General features: G+C 54.1%; 2 protein-coding genes across 15 annotated transcripts; one reads left to right on the top strand and one right to left on the bottom strand.

The window, feature by feature from the left end:
- Window positions 1-661: 661 nt before the first annotated feature.
- Window positions 662-11734, top strand: LOC104150638 (FUN14 domain-containing protein 2). 2 transcript variants are annotated; one of them, XM_068956598.1, is made up of 5 exons: window positions 662-1418; window positions 4674-4824; window positions 6125-6200; window positions 7704-7838; window positions 8508-11734. In XM_068956598.1, the coding sequence occupies exons 1-5, from the start codon at window positions 677-679 to the stop codon at window positions 8583-8585; spliced, it is 1182 nt and encodes a 393-aa protein (XP_068812699.1). In that variant the 5' UTR covers window positions 662-676; the 3' UTR covers window positions 8586-11734. The 2 variants fall into 2 exon arrangements, with proteins under 2 accessions (XP_068812699.1, XP_068812700.1); XM_068956599.1 differs by lacking the exon at window positions 662-1418 and adding an exon at window positions 3935-4079.
- A 605-nt stretch (window positions 11735-12339) lies between these two features.
- On the bottom strand, window positions 12340-24202 carry LOC104150604 (cx9C motif-containing protein 4). 13 transcript variants are annotated; one of them, XR_011143372.1, is made up of 8 exons: window positions 24107-24202; window positions 22931-23104; window positions 19498-20492; window positions 19226-19396; window positions 19021-19072; window positions 18757-18939; window positions 17629-17696; window positions 12342-13947 (listed from the first exon to the last, which is right to left on the bottom strand). XR_011143372.1 is itself a non-coding variant. In XM_068956600.1 (5 exons), exons 2-4 carry the CDS (start codon window positions 19603-19605, stop codon window positions 19025-19027), a joined length of 327 nt encoding a protein of 108 aa, XP_068812701.1. In that variant the 5' UTR covers window positions 19606-23104; window positions 24107-24202; the 3' UTR covers window positions 13809-13947; window positions 19021-19024. The 13 variants fall into 13 exon arrangements, 2 of the variants coding, with proteins under 2 accessions (XP_068812702.1, XP_068812701.1); XR_011143374.1 differs by having other exon boundaries at window positions 19498-20645; window positions 23028-23104; XR_011143377.1 differs by having other exon boundaries at window positions 23028-23104.
- Between the last annotated feature and the right edge of the window lie 213 nt (window positions 24203-24415).

Here is a 24415-nt window from a genome sequence, read left to right as displayed (position 1 = left end):
CAATGAGTCTCCCCTGGGCTGACTGTGCAGGTAGCTATTGCTGGGTCAGGCCTGGAGAAGGCATGGCGGTTGTCTGGTTTTTCGGCATCTCTCGCGCCCCCGGCATGGCTCATCTTCCCAGACAGCCCGGCCGCTGCAGCGCGGCTGCTGAATCTGCCAGGGCTCCTCCGTGCTGGGGGACATGGCGAAGACGCCCGGCGTTGCCCTTCCTTCGGGCCCGTGCCGCTGCGGGGTGCCCGGCTGTGTGCCCCGTGCCCTGGGCGTCGGGCCCGTCCTGCGCCGCGGCCGCCCAGCGCCTAGCGCACGCGGGCAGCCGCACCGGACGGCAGGTCCCCCCGCGCGGCCGGCATCCCCGGGCCTTGGCACGGGGCGCGCGCCGGGGCGCCCCGGCACCCCCGCAGCTCCCGGCCGGGCAGCGAGGAGGCTAAACTGAACGAGGTTTTACTGCAGCTCCACGGGGAGGTTGTTCAAAAGAAGCGCTGCCCCAGAAAAACCCTCTCCCCACCGTCGCTCAGGCAAGCGCGCCGGAAGCAGCCGGGGGCACCGCGTCGCCCCGCCGAGCCCGAACCGCGCTGCCCCTGCCCCAGCCTCAGCCCACGGTCCCGGCAAAGGTGAATCCTTCTGCTTTTAGAGGGCGGCGAGGGGCAATGCGGGGAAGGGCGCGAGCCTTCGCTCGATGCCGGCCAGCCCCTGGAGCGCCGTCCGCGCCGGGGATGGCAGGGACGCGGGGACGGCGGGGCCGCGAGCGCGCCGCTCAGCCCCCCCTAACCCACCCCCCCGAATCGCCGGGGAGCAGAAAGCCCCCTGCTCCGGGGTGTGGAAGTGGGGGAAGGCTGGGAAAGAGCCTCTCAGGGGGCGGCGGGGGGGGACTGTGAAGTCCCCGCGGCGGCCGCCAAGGAGAAGAGCCGTCGCCCCCGCAGAAAGCCGCCGAGCGGCACCAAGAACCGGAGCCCCGGCGCCTTTCGTTTCCAGAAAACGAGAAGAGAAAGAGAGAGAGAGAGAGAGAAACCCCGCCGAAAATCCCCGCGCTCTTGCTTTGACGGCGCTGAGCTGCGCGTTTCCCCTCGGCGAGGGCCGCCGCGGGCCCCCGGGGCGGCGGCCGCGCCGGGGCTGTCCCCCGCCACGGCGTGACACCGGCGCGGGTGTCCCGGCCGGGGGCAGGGGAATTCAGACGTCGCTCCCGGCCGGGCTAAAAGGGGCGAGGCGGGCGCAGGCTCGCCAGAGCGCCGGGGGCCGCGCGGGGCTCCCCGAGCCCCTTCCCTGCCCCGGCCGCCGCCGCTGGGTTTTACCCCGAGCATCCGCGGAAGCAGCTTGGGAGCGCGGGCGGCGGCTGCGCCGGGCACCGCGATGGGTTTCTTCGCGATGGAGGGGTGCGGGGACGGCGCCGGCGGACCCTCGCCTCCGGCGCAGACGGCCAGGTAGGGTGCCTAACCGGGGCGCTCGTTTCGGGGGGGGGGATGTCCCCGCGGTCAGGGTGGCGGGTGGGAGCGCCGGCCCCGACGGCAGCCTCGGAGACCGTTTCCTTCCCACGGCGAGGGTGGCATTTGGCACTCGAGCCGAACAGGGTGGTTTGCCGGCGGGGGCACCCTGCGGGCTGCAAGGTGCTCGGGTGCTACTGCCGCCGCCCCCCCCCCTCCCCCGCCGCCGGGGCGCCCCGGGGACGGGCGGAGCAGCGGGTGCCGCGGGAGCACGTGCACGGGGCGGGGAGGGGGGGGGGGGAAGATGCGAGCGCCCCGTGCAAGGGAAAGCCACCGAGAAACCCGCTGCGGGGGGAAAAGCGGCGACGTGCCCGGAGCAGCGATGGGAGCCGGCAGCGGAGCCCGGCGCCCCGACGCCGCTGCCGTGACACGTTCTCCGAGACGGGCCCCCCGCTTCCCCCGCGGCCGCCGCCTCTTCTCTCCCCAGGGCAAGCTGCTCCGCTCGCCGACCGGCCGACACGGACGCCCGGCCCCGACCAGGCGCCCTTGGCTGCTCAGTAGTCGGTGTAGGATCTGTCCGACACTCTCCAACAGCTACATCTGATTACTGGGTCACCAAAGGGCGACCGCGCCGCGCCGGCGGGACGACGCCGGGGACGGGGGAGCCCACGGCCGGGGACGGGGCGGGGGGACCGATCCTGCGCGACGCGGAGAGTAAATAACCCCTCGCCGAGCACAGTCTGCCCCTCCGGAGGTGGTGGTGGTGGGGGGGGGGTTATTAGAGCAAAAACCCGTTTGCGGCGCCTCTTCCGCGGCGCCTCCGGGCGCCTTCCCGCCCCGCCACGGCCCCCGGGATGCGCGCAGAGCCGGGCACGGCGGCGGAAGCGGGAGCATCCCGCCGGCCCCGGGCTTTCGGCTCGCCCCACGCGGCTCCAGCCCGCTCGGGGCGGCGCAGGAAACCCGCGCGAAGCCGCCGCGGCTCCCGGCACGTCGCCCGGTGCCGGCCAGGGCGGAGGCGACGCCGGGCTGTTTGTGAGCGGGACGCCTCCGGCGGCAGCGCCTCCGTGTCCGGAGCGGCTCTTCAGTGGGATTTTTGTGGTTGTTGGTTTTTTTGGATTTTTTTTTGATCTGTTGCGGTTCAGCTTTTCCTGCCTCCCCGCGCAGCCAGCTCCCCGGGCGGCAGGACGTGGCTTTCCCTTGTTCTGCAAGAGCTCGAGTGAGCAACGGCTCAAAGATTTGAGTTGAGAGGGATCGTTGGTTCAAGAGAGACAAAACCCGGCGTCCCTGCTGGGGGGGCGCAGGCAGGGGCAGCCGGCTGTATCGCGGGGGCGCAGCGCGGCGGGCCCCACGCCAGCATCCCCGCCGCCACCACGTGCCCCCTCTGCCAGCTCACAGCCGAGCAAGGGACACCCGTTTTGGATGGAGCAAATCACAGCGGATATTCAACAGCCTTTGAGGTGCCCTTAAAGCCTTGCTGCCTCTCCTCGACCTCAATGCCATGGGCTCATCGGTGCCAGCGCATGGCTGGTCTGTGCCCACACGTGTGACTGTGCACGGCTGGTCTGGGCCCACACGTGTGACTGTGCATGGCTGATGCATGCGCACACTTGTGACTGTGCATGGCTGGTCTGTGCCCACACGTGTGACTGTGCACGGCTGGTCTGGGCCCACACGTGTGACTGTGCATGGCTGATGCATGCGCACACTTGTGACTGTGCATGGCTGGTCTGTGCCCACACGTGTGACTGTGCATGGCTGATGCATGCGCACACGTGTGACTGTGCACAGCTGGTCTGTGCCCACACGTGTGACTGTGCACAGCTGATGCATGCGCACACGTGTGACTGTGCACAGCTGGTCTGTGCCCACACGTGTGACTGTGCATGGCTGATGCATGCCCACACGTGTGACTGTGCACGGCTGGTCTGTGCCCACATGTGTGACTGTGCATGGCTGATGCATGTGCACACATGTGACTGTGCACAGCTGGTCTGTGCCCACATGTGTGACTGTGCATGGCTGATGTATGCACATAAGTGTGACTGTGCACGGCTGGTCTGTGCCCACACATGTGACTGTGCATGGCTGATGCATGCGCACACGTGTGACTGTGCACAGCTGGTCTGTGCCCACACGTGTGACTGTGCATGGCTGATGCATGCGCACCCTTGTGACTGTGCATGGCTGGTCTGTGCCCACACGTGTGACTGTGCATGGCTGATGCATGCGCACACGTGTGACTGTGCACGGCTGGTCTGTGCCCACACGTGTGACTGTGCATGGCTGATGCATGCGCACACGTGTGACTGTGCATGGCTGGTGTGGGCCCACACGTGTGACTGTGCACGGCTGATGCATGCCCACACGCATGACCTGTGCACGGCTGCTCCGCACCCACGCGTGACCCGTGCACAGCCGTGCCCGCGCTGTCCCCCACGCGCGCGGCCGCGCCCCCGTGCCCACGTGACCCCCGCCCCCGCGGGGCCTTTTTTCCCTTTTCTCAATGAACGGTGCCCACGTGACGCACCTGGGCGTGGCCGGGCGCGGCTACGTGGGGCGGTGGCGGCGGCGCTGCGCGTGCTCCTGCGCGTGCGCGGTCACGTGCCGGCGGCCAGCGGAGCGGAGCGGACGGAGCGGGCGCCATGGCGGTACCGGGCGGAGGTGGGGGCCGGGCCGGGCCTGCGGCTACGGCAGCTCCCTTTCCCCCGGAGCTGCGGGCAGCCCCGGCGGGGAGCGGCCGGGGCCGGGCCCTGCGCGGCTCCGTGTCCGTGGGTGACGCCTCAGGCGGGGCGGGGGACGCTGCGGCCGGTACCGGGGCCCGTCCTCGCCTGAGGGCCCGAACTTCCCCTCCCTGAGGGCCGCACCCTGAGGGAGGCCCGGGCAGAGGGGTCTCCGGGCCCCGGGGGGGGGATCCGAGGGATCCCGGGGGGTCCCCGGGATCCGAGGGGCTCTGAGGGGGGTGGGTCTGAGGGATCCCGGGGGTCTTCGGGCCCGGGGGGGGGGGTCTGAGGGATCCCGGAGGGTCCCTGGGCCCCGGGGGGGGGGGGCTGTAGGGTCCTTAGGCACTGGGGGGGGGTGTTTGAGGGGATTCAGGGCCTCCCTAGGCCTCGGGAGGGGTTCAAGGACTTTGGTGGATCCTTAGGCTTTTGGGGGAGGGGGGACATCCAAGGGCCTCTGGAGGGTCCCTAGGTCCTGAGCGGGTCTGAGGGCACCAGGCAGCGCAGCCCAGCACTGAGCCTCTCTGGGTGCCCGCAGGGAAGAAGGAGGACTCCTACAGCGTGCTGGACCTGACGGAGTACACCAAGAACCGGCCCTGGTGGCGCAAGGTTTTCGCTCCCAGCTCGGGGTCGAGTGCGGAGAAATACAACGTGGCCACGCAGCTGGTGATCGGAGGGGTCACGGGATGGTAAGAGGTGCTGGGGCTGCCTTTGCCGCCCTTGGCAGGGAGGATGTGCGCTGGTGCTATGTGGGTTTTGGGGGACGTCCTGGCAGGAGCGGGGTGGTGATTTAATTTGGAGCTGAAGAACTGAGACGGTCCCTTGAGGAGCAGGGGAAAGCAGCAGCAGGCTTAGATTTTTGAGGTGAGGTCGTTCTCCCCAACTTCTGGCATAACGTGCTGGAATTGAGTTTTAGGACAGACAGATGTGTCCCTTAGAACAAGGATTGCTTCCTCCCTTGGGCTGTGGATGTGCTTTGGGAATCTGTGCCCAAAAAACCTCCTGTGGAGGTGGCTTGCTGCATCTCACGCACTGGCGTTCGTACGCATGGTTCCTTGGGATCATGCTACGTGGAGGAAGTGTTGGGAGCTGGTGGCTTGCAGCTCTGCTTGCAACTTCATTCCCACAGTAACACTGGTTGACTTGAAAGCTTAGTGTAACTGCACTGCTTTGCTAGCGCATCCCTCTTCTGATACAGGAGTAACCATTTAAAAGAGAATGACATACCCTGTACATTTTCTAATAAAAATACAAGCTGGTGACTTCTCTCTTGTTGCAGCCAAGTGCATCTATTCAGAAACGGATAAGAGAGAAGGTTGCTGTGTTGTTTTGCAATGTTGATAAGGAAACTGTGGTCGCAATAAAGTCTATTTGAGGTGATATAATATGCTTGCCTTTAGCTGCATGAACGAGCAAAGGGTGGCGCTTCCTTGAGTTCTGGTGGTTGCAGTGATGTTTTTCTTGTTGAAAGTGTATCTCACTGCTGGAAGCACTGTAGCCTCAGACCCCTGCTGTCTTATTTCAGCGATTTCTCTTCTGAGAAATGAAATGGAAAGGCAAGCAAACGTTGTTTGAGGTCACCGAGCCTGTGGTCTGCTTCCAATGCTCTGTCACGGACGAGCAGCAGATGTGCTGCCTTAATCTCCTGTCAGAGCTGATACCCGTTTAAAAAAAAAAAGTTAATTCCAGTGAAATTGAATGTTTCTGATGATGCTTTTGGGAGAACCTTGCTCTTGAAGGGAAAAGAATCAAATCTGTGAAATGCTGAACTGTAATAGTGAGAAGTAAAAAGTTATGAAGCATCAGATTTGACTGGACGCAAATCCATTCTCCTTTTCTCTGCTCTCTTTTGGCTTTCTTCTTCTCCCACTAGTCAGGCTGTCTCCGAGTCTTGCACGATTAATGCCAAAAGCAGTCCTGTTTGTGGAAGCATGCTGAAGTGTGTGTTTCGTGTCCCATTCTCCTGACTGGATCCTGGTTGATTTGTAGGTGTACTGGATTCATCTTCCAGAAAGTTGGAAAGCTGGCGGCAACAGCAGTGGGAGGTGGCTTTTTCCTACTTCAGGTGTGTACAAACAGTGTGCTAGGCTTTCCAAGAACTGTGTGTGATGGGGAGGAAGGGTTGTTTAGTGACTATAGTAATTAACAACTGTGATTGTGATTCAACGGGTGATTTCAGTAATCAACATGTCCCAGCAACTTGCCTGTTGTTTGGACACATGGAGTCAGCTCCCTATTCTGCCAGGGGCTCTGCGTGTCCGTGGATGTCATGTGCATATGTTTCTCATGACATAAATTCCCCATTCCTGTGGGCAGTATAAGACATATTAGAAACAGACGTATGCAAGTGCCATTTGTAGAGTTACATAAGAACATTTTAGAAGCACGTTAGATCACCTCGGTGGTACTCCTTAGCCTGTGATAGCCAGAGCTGAGTCAAGTCTGTAAAGCCTTTGAAGCTGTTTTTGGCTTAGTGGCAGTGTGCTCACGATGTCTTGGAAGGGGCAAGGCCTTTGTTCAGATCTCTGAATAAATTCCTTCCCTCTGTAGCAGCAGCAAAGCAGGAACAGCGTGCACAGACTTGAGGATTGCCAAGAGGTGCTTTTTGCTTAGGGCTGGCCAGCAGAAGTTGGGCCGGAGGCACCTGAGTGCAGTGGCTGTCTTGGGAGCAGGAGGCAGGTTAGGCTGTGGCAAACTCTGGACTGCTGCTGCAGAACTGGTGTCAGAGCTGGCTACTGTCGTTAGTTCTGTGCTGGTGGAGAGGAGTCCCTGGAGAAACAGCTCTTAACGTCAAGGGATAGTTGTCCACGTGTGCAACGTGCCTCCCCTCAAGCTGGCTTCCTGAGGAGTCGAGCTAGATCAGATGAAGATCTTTATAATGTACTGGGGAAGAGGAGGGAAACGGAAATCTATCTCCTCCAACTATGTTTCTTCTGGTTTCTAAGAACTCTGGGCCTGAAAGGAGTATCTGGGATGCTGAAATCTAGCTTGTACGTCCTGCAGGAGGCAGAAGAATTCATAGCCCTCGTGCAGCAGTCCTTCGTTGTTTGGTTCCCAGGTTTTGTGCAGCTTGTTCTCCCTGCTGTTCTGGTTCCACTTGTTCTGCTCACAGCCAAAAGCTTGCCCTGAGCAGGGAGAGTTTCACTGTTGAATCATCCTGACCAGATAAAATACTTGGGGAGGAACAGCCTATTAATAACTGTGTCCGCCCCCAGCAGCGGGAGAGCTGAGTCCCAACGACACACGTGGCGGTTTTGAGGGGGAGGGGATGCCAGCTTTACATTATAGAAAAGAGGCTGAAACATGCTAAGCTGTAATGGTGTGCCTGTCTGTTAGAGGATTACTGTGGCAGGCAGATGTTCCAGAACGGTTAATATAAACTATGGGGACAGTGTTTTTTCCAACTCTTAAGCTTGTGTGCTCAATCTCATCTCTTCTCAGCCTACTGAACCAGTGTGTGGGGTGGCTTTGGTTTGGGGAGGGGTGGGTTGGCAAAGGGGGTTTTGTTTAACCATAGTTGTGCAGGATTTCACTCCGGGAACTTTCTTTCCACCCCTCAAAACGGTAGATTGCAAACCACACAGGATACATCAAAGTGGACTGGAAGCTAGTAGAACGGGACGTGAACAAAGCCAAGCAGCAGCTGAAATTTCACAGCAGTGGTAACAAAATGTCTCCAGAAGTGAAGAGCAAAGTGGATGAGGTGAGTCAGTTCTCCTAGGGTATGTGCAGGTGCCCAGCTGGAGGGACAGCAGGAAACAAGATCAACTCCTGGGCTCTTAGGGGTCTTCCATCATGGGACTGCTTGCATAACAGCAGAACAGGAGAGGTAGCAAAGCTACCCAGGTGAATTTGAGACAGCTAGGATGGCTTCTAGGCATGATGCCAGCTCACTGTATGTTGTGGCAAATTCCTTGAGGTTGGAAGAAAACTCGCTGAGACTGTGGGTAGCTCAAGAAGAATCTCTTCAGTCTGACAAGCATAGATAAGCAGATCTGGTAGCAGTGTGGTCTGGTCACCCTGGGCTCTGCTGAGTCCTGGTCTGGCATATGCATGCAGTCAACCGGCCCTTCTGTCAGACTGATGGTGTACTGATTGTGGCAGAGCCCTGGGTATCTGATGCAGGGGCGCATAGGCTCTGGCTGCGCGGCAGTTCTCGCAGGGTCCAGGTTATGCTGGGATGGTAGCTGTGCAGGAGCCGTACGTGGGGATGGGAGCAGAGAGGTCATTAGGGAGTCTCCTTGCCTGGAGCTGAGGAGCAGTGGCCACTTTCCCAGCTCAGGGAATAGCCTGAGAGGTACCTTATTACGGGGAGGGTGTGTGAGTGACCTGCTGTTGTTGAACGCTGTTGGCTCTTCTCTCTCCTGCTTAGGTGATCGCGTTTCTGAAGAAGAATGTTATCCTGACCGGAGGGTTTGCTGGAGGATTTCTGCTTGGAATGGCATCATAGGAACTGCATTCAACTCTTCTTTCTTGCCCAGCCTCCCCATCTTCTCCTTCCTGTTCCCTCTCACTTAGAAATCGGTGGTTGTTGCCAGCAGGCTCAGTCCCTTCTGCTCCCAGGTTCCAACCCGTGCTTCTTACAACGCTGCTGCAATTTCCGACTTTTCCTCTCTCTGGGCTGTTTGGGTGCTGGGACTGGTCTGAAGCTTAGGACCCCCAGTGTATCGGTGTGATTCCTTTCCCCACCCAATATGCCCAGATTTTGGTGAGTTGCAGCCTCATAAATCTGTAGTGGCAGAGAACTCTCTGAACAAGCTTCTTTGCAGATGCCCAGGACTGTTAACGTTTGTTTGTCTGCCAGTATGTGTATACAACAGCTGTCAGTTGTTCACTGGTACTTGGCTTGTACTTGCTCTGCCCTGGTACCTGGAAAGTCTGTGCTTCCCTCACCGCAGAGGCTGGTGTGTGAAACCCAAATATGCCTGGCTGTCCTTGGGTGGAGGTGGAAGTGTTGGGGGCAGCTTGGGCTCTGTGCCAGAATGGGCTCCCAGGCTGGTGGTTAAGGAGCGAGTTCATGCTGTATGTGGGGCTGGGGCGTTCTCTTGCCTTCCCCCTACCATTGCACTACGCGTAAATGGCCGTTTTGGCTTCTCCTCTGCTGTTATTTATACCTCTTACTGGAACTGCAGCGCTGGCACTGCTGATGGAAACTGAGCACCATGTGTGACTCTCCAGGCCCTTTCCTTATCATGTCTTCTGAAAGTCACTGAGCTTCCTGCACTGCAGAGCGCAGTTGCCTTTCTTGCTTGCCAGCTGGCTGCTCAACCTTTGAAATGTGCTGAGACGCTCTCTTGTTGGAGCAGGCAGGCTTCCAGAGTGTTTGAACCTGTCTGTGTCAGCCGGCTGGCTCAGGTGGTCTGTGTTTCAGCTGTGCCACTTACTGTAAATTGCCATGGGGCTCACACTGGTGTTCCTAGGTCTAGCACGGCCTTCCCTGGCCAGATGGAGTTGGTGATGCCCGTAAGAATGTAATTGTATGGGACAGGATTGTAGATAGGAGATGCATCCCAATTTAGGGTACATTGTACTGGTCCAGGATCCCTGTTGCCAGCTCAGTTGGAGTGGGGGAAAGGATATGAAATCTGGCTAGAGCTGCTTTGAGCGCGGTCTTTTATCTGCCTCTGCAGAGTACAAATCCCATCTCCCTAGTCTCTGCAAACTGAATTATTTAATCTTTCCGGCATCTGCATCCTGGGGGCTGCTGTTGTCAGAATGGTTCAGCTGCTTTTCTGTAGTGTCTCTTGGAAATCAGAAGTTCCTTTGAATGTGTTTGGCAATAACTCCAATTTTTTTTCCCTTCCCCAATCTGAGACAGTGCTTACAAAGATGCTACTTGAAGCAGCTAAGGCAGCCTGTTTACCTTCCGGTCTGCTTATGAAAACAGGGTCCTTAGGCCTAAGTGACAAAGGTGGTAGGAAAAACAGGGTGTATTCCTGTCGCAGGGGCCGTTACTAGCTTTCTGCTTCAGTGATGTTCCTCCTTTGAGCTTATTAGTTTTGCTCCATTTCTATGAAAAAAGTTATCCCCTTGCCTCTTTAATTACTGTGTCTGCAGCCCTTTCCCTGCAGGTAATGAGGCAGCCAAGATGCAGAGCCCTGCTGTTTTAGGGTCTGGCCCAGTGCAGCTATGTGCAGAGCAGAACTCTAACCTACAAGAGAAAAGGAAGAAAAAAATTACCAAAAAAAAAAAAAAATCCCTTAGAGCTGTTCTGTGTTGGCTGGTGCTGGGTTGGCATTGCCTCTTTCCAGAATCCGGGGACTTGTGTGGCAGCAGAGTGGTGATGTCCTCCAGCAGGTTATATGCAAGTGTTCTTGCTGAGAATGGGTCTCTTATGCTGAAAGTCAACCCATCTGACTTGAGAAACATACTAGAAAAGGGCGATGTGCGTGGGTGTTAAGGATGCAGCGCCCGGGGCAGTGGCTGCACCCCTCTCCTGCGCTGTGTAATGCCATGTTGACAGTACTTTGCTGGCTCTCGGCACGGGCACGAGTGGGGAGCCTTTCCCGAAGAGAAACGTGGGTTCTGCCACCAGAGGTTTAGGGGTGAGCACTAGCCGTTGATTTTGTTTTGCCGTGTGTTCATTGAAGTCAACGTAGCAACGCAGGGAGTTAGTTGAGGTTTTTTTCACCTTCTTCATCCAAGAAGCAGCTGCAGGTAATCAGGAAGCAGAAGTTGGTGTCTTTGCTCCTGTCCTGCCACACGTGCTGTATGTGTGAGCAGTCAGGTCCACGTCCCTTTAATGATGGCCTTCCTAAAGGCCCTCAAGGGCTGTAGGAATGATGTGAGGCAGCAGATAGGTCCTCAGGAAATCACTGTTTGGGAGTGGAGTGACAAAAGGCTCTAGGTTGCTTTTTGTAGGAACCTCGTGCAGCTGAATGTGCATGAATTCATACCCGTGTATTGCAGGATCTCCTGTAGGGGAAAAAAATGTTACTTTACCTTTGCCTGGCGTGTTACCTAACACAACTTTCTACTGAGGCACACGTCTCTCTCCAAAGCTCAAAGTAAATCATTAACAGACCTTAGGGCTGTTTTTTCAGGCTCAAATAAATCCCTGTTCTTTCTGCTCCAGGCTAGGGAAGGGTGTACCGAGTCCTGTTCCCCAGGATCTGGAGTTGCTGCTATGGAGAGAAATGGCCCGGAGATGGCTCTGATTGAGCTAAAATGTCTTGATTCCTGCTGGAAGGGGAAACAAGTGGTTGAGACAAATTCATGTTGAGTTTGGTGTGAATGCAGGCAGGCAGCGGGCAAGGACATCAAAATCTGGCAAATCTTTCTGCTGTTCCAGTGTCGGACTCGTGGCTGGCACCGTTTGAGTGCTGTGTGGCTGCACTGGAAGTTTTGATGCTGAATGAACAATCGCCAGGGGGATGCGTTTGCATTGCTACGGGTGCCAAAATGAGATGTCCCACCCCCCACCCAATCACACATGTGCGCGCGCACACACACACTCCCCTTGGACTGTTTTCAAAAACTTCTGGTACCTATTCCAGTACAGGAAGGTTTAAAACTCAGTAGGCTTGTAAAGTCTTTTTTTATATATTGTATGTAAATGCTTGTTGAAGTGATATTTTATTAAACAATTTTGCTCTAATAGCTTCTCCGTGTGAGGTCTGTTGACTTCTTGGGAACCAGCCTCTCTTCACCTTACCCAGCATGTCACCTTTGACTCGCAGGAGCAGTTGCAGCCAGTCTGGGAGCATAAGGCTCCTCCCAGCAAGCCAGCTGTCTTCCCTCCTCTCTGCGGGTAAAGCTGGCTAAGGGTGGGCTGCCTGACTGAGTCCCTCTCCATGAGGATCCTGGCACCCATCCACCGTGCTCAGGTGGACAAGGCATTCTCCTGCCAGCCTGGCTCCAGAGCGAGCCTTCCTGCTGAACGAGCTATGTCCGCCTGCATAGGGACGGGCATGAAGGCAAGGTTTTTCTTATCTGATGGGTGCAATAGAAACCAAAGTACTTGCTTGTGATCATCTATTAGTGATAGCCTTTCCACTGCTCCTGCTCAAGATAGAGCAAGAAGGAAACGTGAGCTTCTCGTCAGGTGTCTGAGTTGCCTCACTGCCTTGTTGTCATTTTCCCTGTTCTTCAAGAATACTAAAACCACTATTTTTTCTTAGGGTTCTTCTAAGTGGGAAGGGAAGGCCAGCTCTGAGTTACTCTGATCCTGAGCCCTGGATGTAAAAATACCAAGCAGCTTCTATTTAAACATGCTGTTGTCACACGCAGCTCTGGACTGTGAACGGCAGCCAAGCTGCGCATAGCCGCAGCTATGTTGCGTTCTCAACAAACAACCAAACTGAGACTGCAATTTGTTCCAGTCATTTATTTGTATCATGGTATTTCAGAGCAGTGAATACAGATGGTTTGCTCTTCTAGGCTTCAGTACACTCATCTATTGTGCCTAGACTACAGTGGTCTGTTTATAGAAGCTGTATTTAATAATTAATTGTACTTGATCACCGCACAAAAGTCCTTACGGCTAGATCTAATGACAGAGTTAGGAGCCTAGTGGGTTCAAAGTCTGATATTGAGGTGTCTGGGCCCTGTTATGGACTTGGCACCCACTGAGGTGCCTGGACTCCTGCTACAGTGGACGGAGAGACTTAGGCAGCTCTGAAGGGTGATGCAGGAACCTGTCTACCAAGCTCTGCCTACAGGTCACAGGAAATTCTGCTGCACGGGTGAGAGCATCTGGAAAGCCATCTCGCCCTGGGGTCCAGACACAGCATGCCTGCAAGTGAGAGTCTGGAGTGCTCTGTGGAAAGTGGGTGCCTGTACCTTGTTCATTGAGGGCACCTAAATCAGTTCTTGGATCTAGCCCAGGGCTTTGTGATAGGCCTCTGGGTACCAGAGCATTGAATTATGCTGGGTTCATAACATATTGCTTAAAGGTGTTCAGTTATACATAACAAATTTATAAATTCATTTTTATATCAACAGTCAGATGTTCCAAATGAATATTGCTCTTTTAAAAATCCTATTCCTGTAGCAATCCCTGAAATAATGTTCCTGTAACATCTTTATTGTCATGCAAATAGCAGCGTGTAGGCAATCCCAATATAAAGTAATCAAAACTCTATCCAGTGGGAAGGTGAGGCACTTAGGCAAAGTGACTTGTAGTCACTCAGGATCTACGGCAGAACTAGGAACAAACCCCAGATCTGATTCCCATTCTTGAGCTTGAGCCAGTGGACAGGTGAATGTTATCTGAAACTACTGCAGGATGGCAGCATTACCTTTGCTGTGTCAAGATGGTCTTGTTTCATGTGTCACATTTAAGCTCGCTCTTTTGAGCTTATTTCCTGTACCTCCCACTCCAGAAGCCAGAATGAACTTGGTTCCACCTCTGCATTTTGATACTGAGGACGGATTAGAGGAGGGTAAGCATTCTAAAAACATCAAGTTGACTTTTCACAGACACAGGTGCAATGCTAAGACAATGTAGATGATGTTTTGGTACAGCAAATAAAGTCTGTTAACCAGGCCATCTGTTGGTACTGCATTTTACTTTTTGGTGCACGGGATGGTGTGTTCTAGGAGCAATCTGGCTTTCCTGAAAGTCTAGAGAAGGACTGAAAAAAACACATAGGAGCTCTGCAGGTGAGTCCGTGCTCTGGCACCTGCTGGAGCTGCAGTGTGTTACTGAGGTGATGGGGGAATTCCTTTTGAAGCAGCCTTAAACGTTTCTCTCTCTCTTTCTTCTTTCTCAAACCCTGAACAGCATACGGACCTGCCCTTGGGGTACCGGGCACAGCACTTCCGCATTTCCTGAAGCACAGCTTCACACTTAGACTCCACGTAGTTGTTCGCTGGAAAACAAAAAAAGAAGGGTGACGCTAAGTCTACGCTGGGGAGCAATTTTTATCCCCAAAGGGGACACATCTAGCCCAGCCCTTCAAATGCTGCTCAGTGTGGCTTTTCACTGAAAAGCTAGAGCTGCTTACAGACGTTTCATTGCTTTCCCTGCTCTACAGAATCTCTCATGAGTTTCATTTGTCTGAAGCCCCCTCCCCCAGCCAGCCTTGCTGTTGTCCAAGGGAGCACCTTCAGTCCCCTAGTTTTGTGGCTATTACATGTCACTACAGTAAGAATGGAGTTTCCCTTGGTGCTGCCCTTCAATCCTTACTTTCTTTAGCTTTTGAAGCTGAATCTTGTGATCCTCGTTCTTAAGTCCAACTGCCATGTTACTATAAGGTTTACAACTGATACAAGAGCATCCAGAGAGGACTTGGTATAAGTACGGACACGTGCACGCTTCATTGCAGTGCTGTTTGTAAAAGGAAAGGGAGAAGTATGACTACAACCGTCCTACTGGTGGCCTGTAATTTTGGTGGCGGGCAGGGATGGAGTTTTGCAAAGTACTCTGAGCTTCCCATCTCAACGCCGTGCGCTAGCAGGAGCGCTTATCCAGCTGTCGGCAACTGAAGCCAAACTGCACGGAGCCAGGGGGTGACCACCTTCTACACGCTGGTCCCACCTCTAGCTCGGGAAGTCCTGAGGCCAAATAACTTGTCCTCTTCTCGCTCTGCCCTAGGTTTCTGCTGTCAGCCACTGTTGGTGACGGGACACAGGGCTAACTGAACCGCTCGCCTGGGACGACTGGGTGCACGCAGCGCTCTTTGTCCAAGGAGCACACCTGCACCCATCCCTCTACTGCCGCCGTACTGCCTTTGCTTCAGGCTCTGAGCGACTTCTGCTGCCCCGGCAGGGTCGAGCGCTACAGACCATAGCCCGTTTGTCCAGCAGCCCTTCTGCCTGAGCTCTCGGCTCGCTGCGGCTGTGCTCGGCAGCGTGGTTGCGTGCCGCACCGCATCCCACAGTGCTTTGCAGGCCGGCCACCAGGCTGGCGGAGGGGAGACCCCGGGCTACGCCAGCTGACTGCAGCTGGTGGCTCAACGAACAACTACCTGCCTGCAGAGCAGCGCAGCGCACGCAGCGCTGCCTACCGCTGCCTCGGATGAGCGGCACCAACGCTACGCTGCTGCACTCGCCACCACACCCCCCCCCCACCCCGATTTCAACAGCCAACCCAGCGTGAGACAAATCTAGTGTCCACTGGAGACCCCAGCAAGAGCCAGAGAAATCTTCCCAGTTAATGAGCGAGCCAGCCAGGTCTCATCTCTGGGCTACGCGTTCCCTGCGTTTGGGCGTGATGTGTGCTGGAAACATAGGGGTCACTCCTGAGGGGAAAAAAAGGCTGTGGTGATGTTACTGTTCTGTACCACTGGCAGCTGCAGTCTGCCCAGCGAGCCCAAAGGAGAGATTTTTTTTGCGGGCCTGACAGGCCACTGTCATCTCCAGCTTGCTCTGAACGTCTTGCTGTTGAGGAGCTTTGGACACAGCGACCAGCTGCTCCAGAGCTTTCCGTTATCAGTGACTCTTCCTCACAACTTAGCTGAGACAGCCTGGTCTGAGTCCCATCAGTGCCTCTCCCAGGCCCTAGGAGACCAAGACTAACAAATCCAGGTGGCTTGGGAAGGATACCTTCAGCTCAGAGCCTCTGCTGGGCTCCCCCGGGCTAGAGGAGAAGGAAGCTGACAGCCTGGAAGGCACGTCAGACCCTTGGGAAATTCAGCTAACGGCTCTCTACCGTAACGTTCCCATGAGGAGTGCGCCACACACAGGCACACCCTGCTATCCAGCGAGCCTGCGTGCCTGAAAAGCACAACGGTTAGTCGTACGATGGATAGCAAACCACAAAGCAATTTGCAGTGGGCATTTAGTCTCCCAGAGGAAGCAGCCACGATCTTTTAGCACCACGACCCTCTCTAGAGTGGCAGCCTTTGAAAAGGCAGCATCTCCTAAAGGTCCTGCTCCTGCCTCTCCATCCACCACACTGCATGCATTGTCCCTGGGTTTTGGTCAGTTAAGTCTCTGTACCCATCCCTATTATTTCCATCCTCTATTACATTAATTGTTATAGGAAAAACTGCTTTGCTGTCTGTCGAACGCAGCTCCTTCATCTGTACAGCTGAGGCAGTTCCCAAACAGGATAACATATGATCAACAACACAACTCCGAAATGATAACTAGAGACGTGGCTGACAGTGGGGTGTGTGCATAGCAGAGTAAAAATGCTTCTGTGCTAACATTTAACCATCCAGACCAAATCTGTACACAAATCTACACCGGTAAAACATTTGGCATAACTTCCATGAGCGCTACGAAAATAATACTGTCACAGATGGGACCAAAATGGGCTCAACCATTAGCTTTTAAGTGCAGGTACTATGGGGAGAGACGTCAGCCAGCCCGTCCCATGAGAAAGCGCCAAACTGTCAAGCGAGCACGAGCAAAGCAGGCATTATTTCCACAGAGTTTGGGGGCATGGAGAGTGGTTTGTTTGAGCCCTTGCCTCAAGCTGATCGCAGCTTCCAAAAAACAATCCTGGGAAAGACAGACATCGATAACTGATCGTGGCTTTTCCCTCATTTTTTTCAGATGCTTTTCCTGCTATGCTCTTGCATCAGCCTATCCGAGGCTGTTGCGTTACCCGCACAGATTGCAACCACCACGTTTGCAGAGCCGTCTCTCGACTTCCCCAGCAAGACTTCACCCACACATTACATTTCAGCTAACCCACTCAAAGTCTGCACAGAAACTAAACGCAGACATGAATTTCTGTGGAACTGGCCTGGCTGCTTTTCGCGGGGTGGCCCTAGCCTTCCCTCTCTCGCCACCCCTGAGCTAACGCACTGAGTTACTTTCAACCGAAGCTCAGAGCACGCTGGCTAAGGGCTCAGCCAGGCGAGTTAGGAGGAACTCTTCCCCACGCTGCCCAGCTGAGGAATGCTTTCTCTTATTCATTTCCTAGGGTAAGTCTTTCTCCAAGAGGCAATGAATCTTTCTTTATATATTTTTTTTTCCTCTATGAGTAACAAGAAGTCTGCTCTCCCCAACTCAAGCTAATAGAAGCCTTCTCCCAAAGGACACTATCAATCACAGAAGCGCCCTCTCCCCTACAAATAGTTAGCTAGGTTAATACAAAACAGCTGTTAAAGTTCTCCAGAAGACATCAAACTATATCAGCTCTGAGGCCAGATCACCTGTGCCTAATCCATACCTGACAGACGCCCACATCTGACCTGCTCTTAAGATACCCATAGAGCTAGAGGCTCTGCAGTCTTCCCACACAATCCACCCAATACTGCACTAGCCCCTCTGTAAGAGAGCTCACTTTAACGTTTAACTCTCCCTGCCCGCAGCCTAGTCCCAAGACTCACAGGCTCTGACCAGAGCATGGAGAAGACGTTGTTTGAAATAGTACATCACTGTCACAAACACTTTTGTGTTGTACTAATGGTGTCTTGTTATTCAAAATCAAACACAAGAAAAGTCTGTCAAACCAAGACATTGTTTGCTTTGCACCCAGGTCACACTAACGGGCTTGCTGTCTTCCTTCTCAAGGTGAAAGGAGAACAGGGTTAATTTAAAGGAAAAAAGTTCCACCAAAAATCAAGACACCAAAAAGATAAAACGACGCTTGGTACCTTGCAAGCATTTCTGTATTTCACAGGCTTGTTTCTGGCAGGGATCCTTCTGGGACATGGTCAGAGAACTAAAATGATAGGAAAATGTTACTGTAGAAACAATGTGCTTTTTTCGGTGGTGGGCAAGGCATTCCCTTACAACCAAGACTTCTAAACAGCCCCCAAATTCCTTCGCTAGCACATTTAGTATGATGGGCTACAGCTCAGAGAACGCCTACTGCTGCTTGCATACGACTGCCAACATACACAAGAATTCCTCAGTCTCCCAACCATCACACAAAATCTTCACCGCACACCTCCCCCAGGCAGCAACTTGTAAGATGCCTCAATACCGAACAGCTCTGTCTCTGGTAGAGGATGAGAACGTGGATAACAAATACAGGGAAGCTTCATGTTGCTAAGCTTGAAGGCCTTTTTTTTTTTTCTTTTCTTTTCTTTTCTGGTCAAAATGTGTCCTTTTCCACTTGGAAACACAGAATTCCCTCCTCCGAACAGAGAGTCAAATGGACGTAGCTGATTTTTTGGGATAGTTGCATGCCTCTAAGCCTTATACTAAAACATGTATTCGAGTAAAGGCCTTCCCTGTGAGCTCTATATAGCCAGGGGTTTGGTGTTTGTCATACAACTGCATCTGGAGGAGGAACTAAGAAAAGAAAAAAAAACCCATAGTTGTGTATGTCCTGCAAAAAATTATGAGGGTTTGTTTTTTTTGTTTTTAGAAAACCTCTTGGAAATCCCCCAAGAGAAACATACTGGAGAACAGCTCCATCATATTCAAATCACCGTAAAGCAGGATCCCAGACACTCAATTTGACTTTCTGCAGCTGTGACGCCTGCAATTGTGATCTCTCGTGACGGACCAAAAGACAAGCAAAAGGTGGTGGGACCAGCAGTTGGATGGGAGACCTCTACGGAAAGTACTGCTGCTACAGAAAGTGGTGCTGAGACATCAGCTCCCTCTCAGACACTCTTCCGCCCCTGCGCCTGCCCCGACCTAGGGAGGTGCTGCCCTTCAGGCTTCCGTCCACACTTGGACTTGCACTGTCCCACAGCACTTTTCAGTACAGCTAAGGCATTATCTCCAGCATCCTGGCCAAACTCCGCTTGGGGCGATCATATTCTGCCTACCTAGAACTCCCCCTGACGTTTCAATTGGACACGATACTCTTCTTCACTGCCTGTCCTAAACTCTCGTGTGATGTTGCTGTGTGTTGTTTAACTGCTTCCACCTCAGAGGTGGCTGCATTTCAGTGGAGAGAGAATCATTTATTGTACAAAACATACAAGGACATCTTCCTAGAGCCACTGCTCCTGAAAGACAAAAATTCATATTAAAGAATGACCGGGAATAAACAGAGCACAGTACAAAAGCAGGGTAACATCTACACGTACCAGATTAATCACCAGGCACGAGTTTAAGCAGCAGTTCTTCAACACCACCAAGCTGTAAGCGACAAGGAAAAGTTCAATACGTCTACAGTTACCCTGGCTGAGCTAATGGACTTCAGTAAAATAACAGTCCTTTGTCGTCCCTCAAGGATCTCAAACGACTTCACAAACAGGAATGACTATGGTCTAACGTCGCCACCATCCTTACCATGAGATGGTGCTCTATCTCCCAAACGCGAGAGTTACTATCCCTGTACTGCTCACCCTGGGACAGCTGCCACATATGAGGCAGCCGGGATGGGGGGAGCTGGCTGGGTCGCAGCGCCTCACCCAGGGGAACCTGAACTCTTTGGATCCGGGCCCTCAGCATACCTTCCTCCTGGGGGAGAGTAACAAAAAGAGCAGGCAGTTACCGGCAAGGCAGTAGAGGCACCTGCATTATCAAAGCTACAATCACTGGGAAGCTCAAAGGACACTTGCCTCTTCCGCAGCCACGAGCCACGTTTTGCGGTGCTCATCACAGTAAACACCTACGCGTCGCACCCACAGCCGGACAGGAGGAGCGCCAGCGTGCCCTCCTTCTGCCATTCCCTCAGTTACGTCACGGTGTTCCCATTAGGTGCACGGCATCAACACGCACGGTGCGCGCATGGTCTCCTTAGCTCTGAATGCATTCGCGGAGAAAGCTCTCAGCTCTGAAAGGCAGCTTTGGGCGGTGTCTGAGTATGAGGTGCTATTTGCTGAAATGTCCCTAACAGTCAATTTGGGAAACTAAGGTGGTGCCTAAGTGAAAGGAAATTTCATGACAAGTAGCACGCTGGGACACGCGTGCTGTATGGCATTGGTAAGGCATCTTGGGACAAAAGGTGCTATAGGTACACTGTTAAACCCTGTGAATATTGGCTTTGCTTATTCCACTAATAGCTCTGTTAACAGTCTTCGTAAAATAGAGGGGGGGGGGAAAAAAAAAAAAAAGAGAGAGAAAAAAGGTGATTTATGCAAGAGTTCCGTGGCTACTGATGGTCTAAATCCCAAAAGCAAAACTTGTGACTACAGGTGAAATTAGCCTAACAGGAACGAAGGTCATTCTGGAGATAAAGCGTAAGACTCCTCACGCAGGAGTTTCTCGTATTTGGAGCTTGCAGAGCTGTCATCGTGAAGGGTCCTTCATCTCATCTCTTTTAAGAGGATGGCAGAATTGTCCGTTCACATAAAAGCTTCTTGTGAATAGCTCTCGTTACTTTGTGGAGTAGAGATTTTAGCTGCTTACTAAGAGCCACTGATACCAGCAGGGGCAAAGGAATTTTAGACATTGAGATGGTTCTTCCTACTAGAACGTTTGTTTAACAGCGCGTTTATCTGTATACTGGTTAGATCAAGCTGAGCCATTAGCAAATGAAGGTCAGGGGAAATGATTCTCTCTTTGAACCCTAGAAGAGGTAATCAAAATGGTACAGACAGTCTTCATTCTTTATCTAGGTTTAAAGTAGAACAGAATTAAGCTGTAATACGTATAACATCTTCCTGCTATGAAGCAGCTGCAATATTCCTATCCCAGTGAAACACAGTGATCTTCTCCTGAAAACTTGTGAAGTTATAAGGCAGATTTCAGACAGAAGTAAGAAAATCTGGGTACAAAATAAAGTAGGGAAGGTCAGGGAGAGAAAAAATTGTTAAACATCAGGGGTACATACATGATAGGAAATACACTTCCAGGTAGCCTTCTATATCTTACATCAGAGTTTCTCTACCTTTTTTTCCAATCAAAAGCTCACTTAGCCTTTTTGAAAACTAAACACCAACCACGGATCAGCCTGAACGGCACTGTCACAATATTTTAATTTATAAACAAAGAAAACTTGGAATGTTCTTTTATTATTTCTTTTTCTCCCATTCTGTTTGTCTCCTTGCTTGACGCATGGGAATGTGTATACGTGTTATAAGAAAGTACAACTGTCGCTGAAGACATCCTGCGATGTCTTATGAACTGCAACGGTTCACAGCCCCAGACGGGGAAACATTGCCACAGCCACTCCAAGCAACGCCCCAGCAGTTGCACCACTGGCATTTAAAGGAATGCAATAGCAAACTGACTAGCCTCACTGGGCCTTCAGGAGGGAGTTGTGAAGGCTAAAGTGACATTTCTGTAAGTCCCATTCATTCTGCTTTATCCTAAGTCGCTTCACAAACTTAAGCCCCTACGTGAAGATCACTTTGCCCAACAGTGAAACACAGCAATAACCGCTGCTCAATTTCAGTCAGCAGAATGTAATTACCCAGGCTGGAATTTGGCCAGGATACTCTCCTACTCTGTGGTAAAATGCCAAAAGCCCCATCATGACCGAAAACGCTCAAGAATTTGCTTTCATACCCTATTCAAAGCTGGAATTTCTATAGCTCATCATCCCCAGAACCAGGAGACACTGTCAGCTTAATATTGACTTCAGTACTGGAAAAATATTACTCAGTAAGTGAACACTGCTATTTCCTACAGCAACTAAACTCTCCTGGAAGGTCTCCTATCCAAGTACTAACCTTGTTCAATCTCGCTGAACTACAGATGGGAGGACTAAAGCACAATATATATATATATTTGTATTTATTGTGTGTGAACATGGTAGTAATGCTAGGTACTGGACTGACAGAACAAGGTCTCATGCAGAGGACGCTGTGCAGAATGGGCAGCAGTTAACACGTGTTTTTGCTCTTTGTCCCACTAATTTGTCCCAAACTTCCTCCAAACTCCATAGCTCAGAGTTTAGTTGCCAAAGTTCAAAGGCCCAGTCTGGCCCCTCTTTCCTCCGGTCTCTGAGACTATTATGAAAGTATCCAGTTAGTGCCACGAATAAAATCTTGAGGTCAGGCAAAACCGTCAATTGGGTTTGAAGCGAGACAAGTTTGTCTTTAGTACTGAAAACATACAACAGAAGCAGAGAGGATCTGAAAAAGCATGCGCTTAGACATTTGCACCTAAAACCTTAAAAAGGGAAAAACATATGCAACGCCTAGTTTTGCGGATTTTATAAGGAAATCAAACAAGAGCCTGCAGGAAGAAATGGCTGAAAGGAAAAGTAAGCTGACTTACATTTAGAGTAAGTAGTAAAAACTGTTCCTTATATTAAGTTTGCTCCACAGTCTGCACCAAAAAACCCAACCCAACAAAAAACAATCCAGCTTAAATTTGCAGGATTGCAGTGTCATCCTATGACACTGATTTCATTGTTGCATCAGTTCAACTGCAGAAGGCTGATCTGCTTAAGGTCCTGACGGAGGGAGATTTAAAGCCCAGTCCCCCACTGACATCAACAAGACCTGCAGGGATTCTGTCCGTCTCAGCATCAGGCCTTAGAAGTTTAATATTGTTCTGGGACGTGGGTGGGTTTCTGAGCCATACAGTACATGAACAAGCATGAAGATGGCCAGGAGGAGGACTGCATTGTGTAACGAAGACAATTTATTTGCTTTTAAAGCATTAAACATTACATTAAAATACTTCACCAAAACAATGAAATAAAGCACTCCAGCTGCAGCTTGGACCATTCCCAGAGCTGGAGCTCAGCTTGCTGCACAAACTCCCCCTTTATTACCTGCTATTTAAAACGGGGACTGGGTCAGATTGTTAGAAGAGTTCAGCTGCCATTTAGCCACCAAGGAAAAAAGCGAGGCTGGAGCTCAGTGAACCGGACACAGTATCGTGCTAACACAGCTACAAGGCTTCTGGACCAAAGCTGACTCCAATCTGACCAATTTGGCCTTTTGGTGGAGAGAGCGCGCAGCTGCCTGCACACCTCCACGTGCACAGCCTTTGGGGAGCTAAACAGGAGCTGAGCTTTCCTGAAAATCCCAGCCTGCGTCTTGCAAAGAGTCAGGGATCAGATGAGCTGTCCGCTGATGTAAGAGCATGTTGACTCACTCTAAAGCTTCTTCTCTGCATTTTGGACTCTACTCTGCCCAGAGCACTCGCCCCCAGCAAGCCTCCGCGACTCAACTCTCCACTCTGCCCAACCTACTGAGGGGTAGCAGATGCTCACCAACCAGCCGGGGCTGTCCAGCAGTTAGGGGAGGGAAGGTCTAGCTTTGGTGGGATCTAAAGAAACAGGAAAACAAAAAGAGAAGGAGGGAGTACGGGGGGGAGCCTGGGTGAAAGAAGGGAAGGAAGAGAAAGGGGTCTGGGAGCTAGGGTGGGAGAAGGGCAGGCTGAGGAGGGGGTATGGGAGCCAGGCCCAGGGAGAGGGTGAGGGAGCTGGGGCAAGCAAAGAGCCAGCCGACGAGGGGGTGCAGGAGCCGGGCTCCGCGAGGAGGGCAGGGAGCTGGGGCAAGCAAAGAACCCCGGAGAAGGAGGTGCAGGAGGCAGGCCCAAGGAGGGCTGGATGAGGGGGTGGTGTGTGAGCTGGGCCTGGGAAGGGGGTGTGGGAGCCGGGCCTAGTAAGGGGGTGTGGGGCTGGGCCCAGGGAGGGGGGTTTGGGGCCGGGAGGGGGGGGTTGGGAGGAGGGGTGTGGGGCCAGACCCAGGGAGGGGGTTTTTGGGCCAGGAGGCTGGGCCTGGGGAGGGGGGTTTTGGGTCGGGAGGAGGGCGTGGGGCCAGGCCCAGGTAGGGGGGGGTTGGAGCCGGGAGGGGGGCGTGGGGCCGGGCCCGGGGAGGGGGGTTTGGAGCCAGGAAGCTGGGCCCGGGGAGGGGGGCGTGGGGCCGGGAGGCTGGGCCTGGGGAGGGGGGTTTGGGGCCGGGAGGGGGGCGTGGGGCCGGGAGGCTGGGCCCGGGGAGGGGGGTTTGGAGCCAGGAAGCTGGGCCCGGGGAGGGGGGTTGGGGGCCGGGAGGGGGGCGTGGGGCCGGGAAGCTGGGCCCGGGGAGGGGGCTGGGGTTGGGCCCGGGAACGGGGGGTGGGGGGGCCCAGCGCGTCTCCATGGCAACCGCCTCCCACCCGGCCCGGGCCTGCGGGGCGCGGCGGCCGCCCCGGCCCGGCCTGGCCCGGCCCAGCTCGGTCGACTTGGGGCGACACGGTGGCAGGCGGAGCGGGAGAGGCCGTGCCGAGCCCGAGGGGGCCGCGCCGAGCCGGGCCGGGCCGGGCCGCAGCCGCCGCCCCGTGACCTACCTGCAGCCCCCACGCAGGTGACAGCCACCGCCGTGTGCACCGACCAAAGCCTTCCCCCCCGCCCGGCCTCCCTCCCGCGGCCCCCCCCCGACTGCCCCCCCCCGTCGGCTCGCAGGCCCCAATAGCCGGCGCGCCGCGGAGCCCCTCCCCGCCCCGGCCCGGCCCGCCCCGCTCCGCCGCCCGGGCCGCCCCCGCCCTCCCGCCGCGGGGAAGCGGCCGGCGCCCGCGGAACCAACGGGCCGCCGCTCGCGTGGGCGACACGGCGCTTCTGTGGCGAGGGACCGCCCGCCTCTCCGGAAGCCGGCCTGC

Source organism: Struthio camelus, chromosome 11, assembly GCF_040807025.1.
Source record: "Struthio camelus isolate bStrCam1 chromosome 11, bStrCam1.hap1, whole genome shotgun sequence".
Classification (NCBI taxonomy): Eukaryota; Metazoa; Chordata; class Aves; order Struthioniformes; family Struthionidae; genus Struthio; species Struthio camelus.
This window is presented reverse-complemented; position numbering and strand designations above follow the sequence as displayed.

What these genes read in the sequence shown, in the direction of transcription:
- LOC104150638 (XM_068956598.1), top strand. Translation starts at nt 677, where the DNA reads ATGCCGGCCAGCCCCTGGAGCGCCGTCCGCGCCGGGGATGGCAGGGAC. An exon ending in CCTCCGGCGCAGACGGCCAG is followed by an intron (nt 1,419 to 4,673) that starts GTAGGGTGCCTA and finishes GGGTGCCCGCAG; the next exon opens with GGAAGAAGGAGGACTCCTAC. An exon ending in ATCGGAGGGGTCACGGGATG is followed by an intron (nt 4,825 to 6,124) that starts GTAAGAGGTGCT and finishes GTTGATTTGTAG; the next exon opens with GTGTACTGGATTCATCTTCC.
- LOC104150604 (XM_068956600.1), bottom strand. Translation starts at nt 19,605, where the DNA reads ATGGCAGAAGGAGGGCACGCTGGCGCTCCTCCTGTCCGGCTGTGGGTG. An exon ending in GGCTCGTGGCTGCGGAAGAG is followed by an intron (nt 19,397 to 19,497) that starts GCAAGTGTCCTT and finishes ACTCTCCCCCAG; the next exon opens with GAGGAAGGTATGCTGAGGGC. An exon ending in AGATAGAGCACCATCTCATG is followed by an intron (nt 19,073 to 19,225) that starts GTAAGGATGGTG and finishes TGTCGCTTACAG; the next exon opens with CTTGGTGGTGTTGAAGAACT.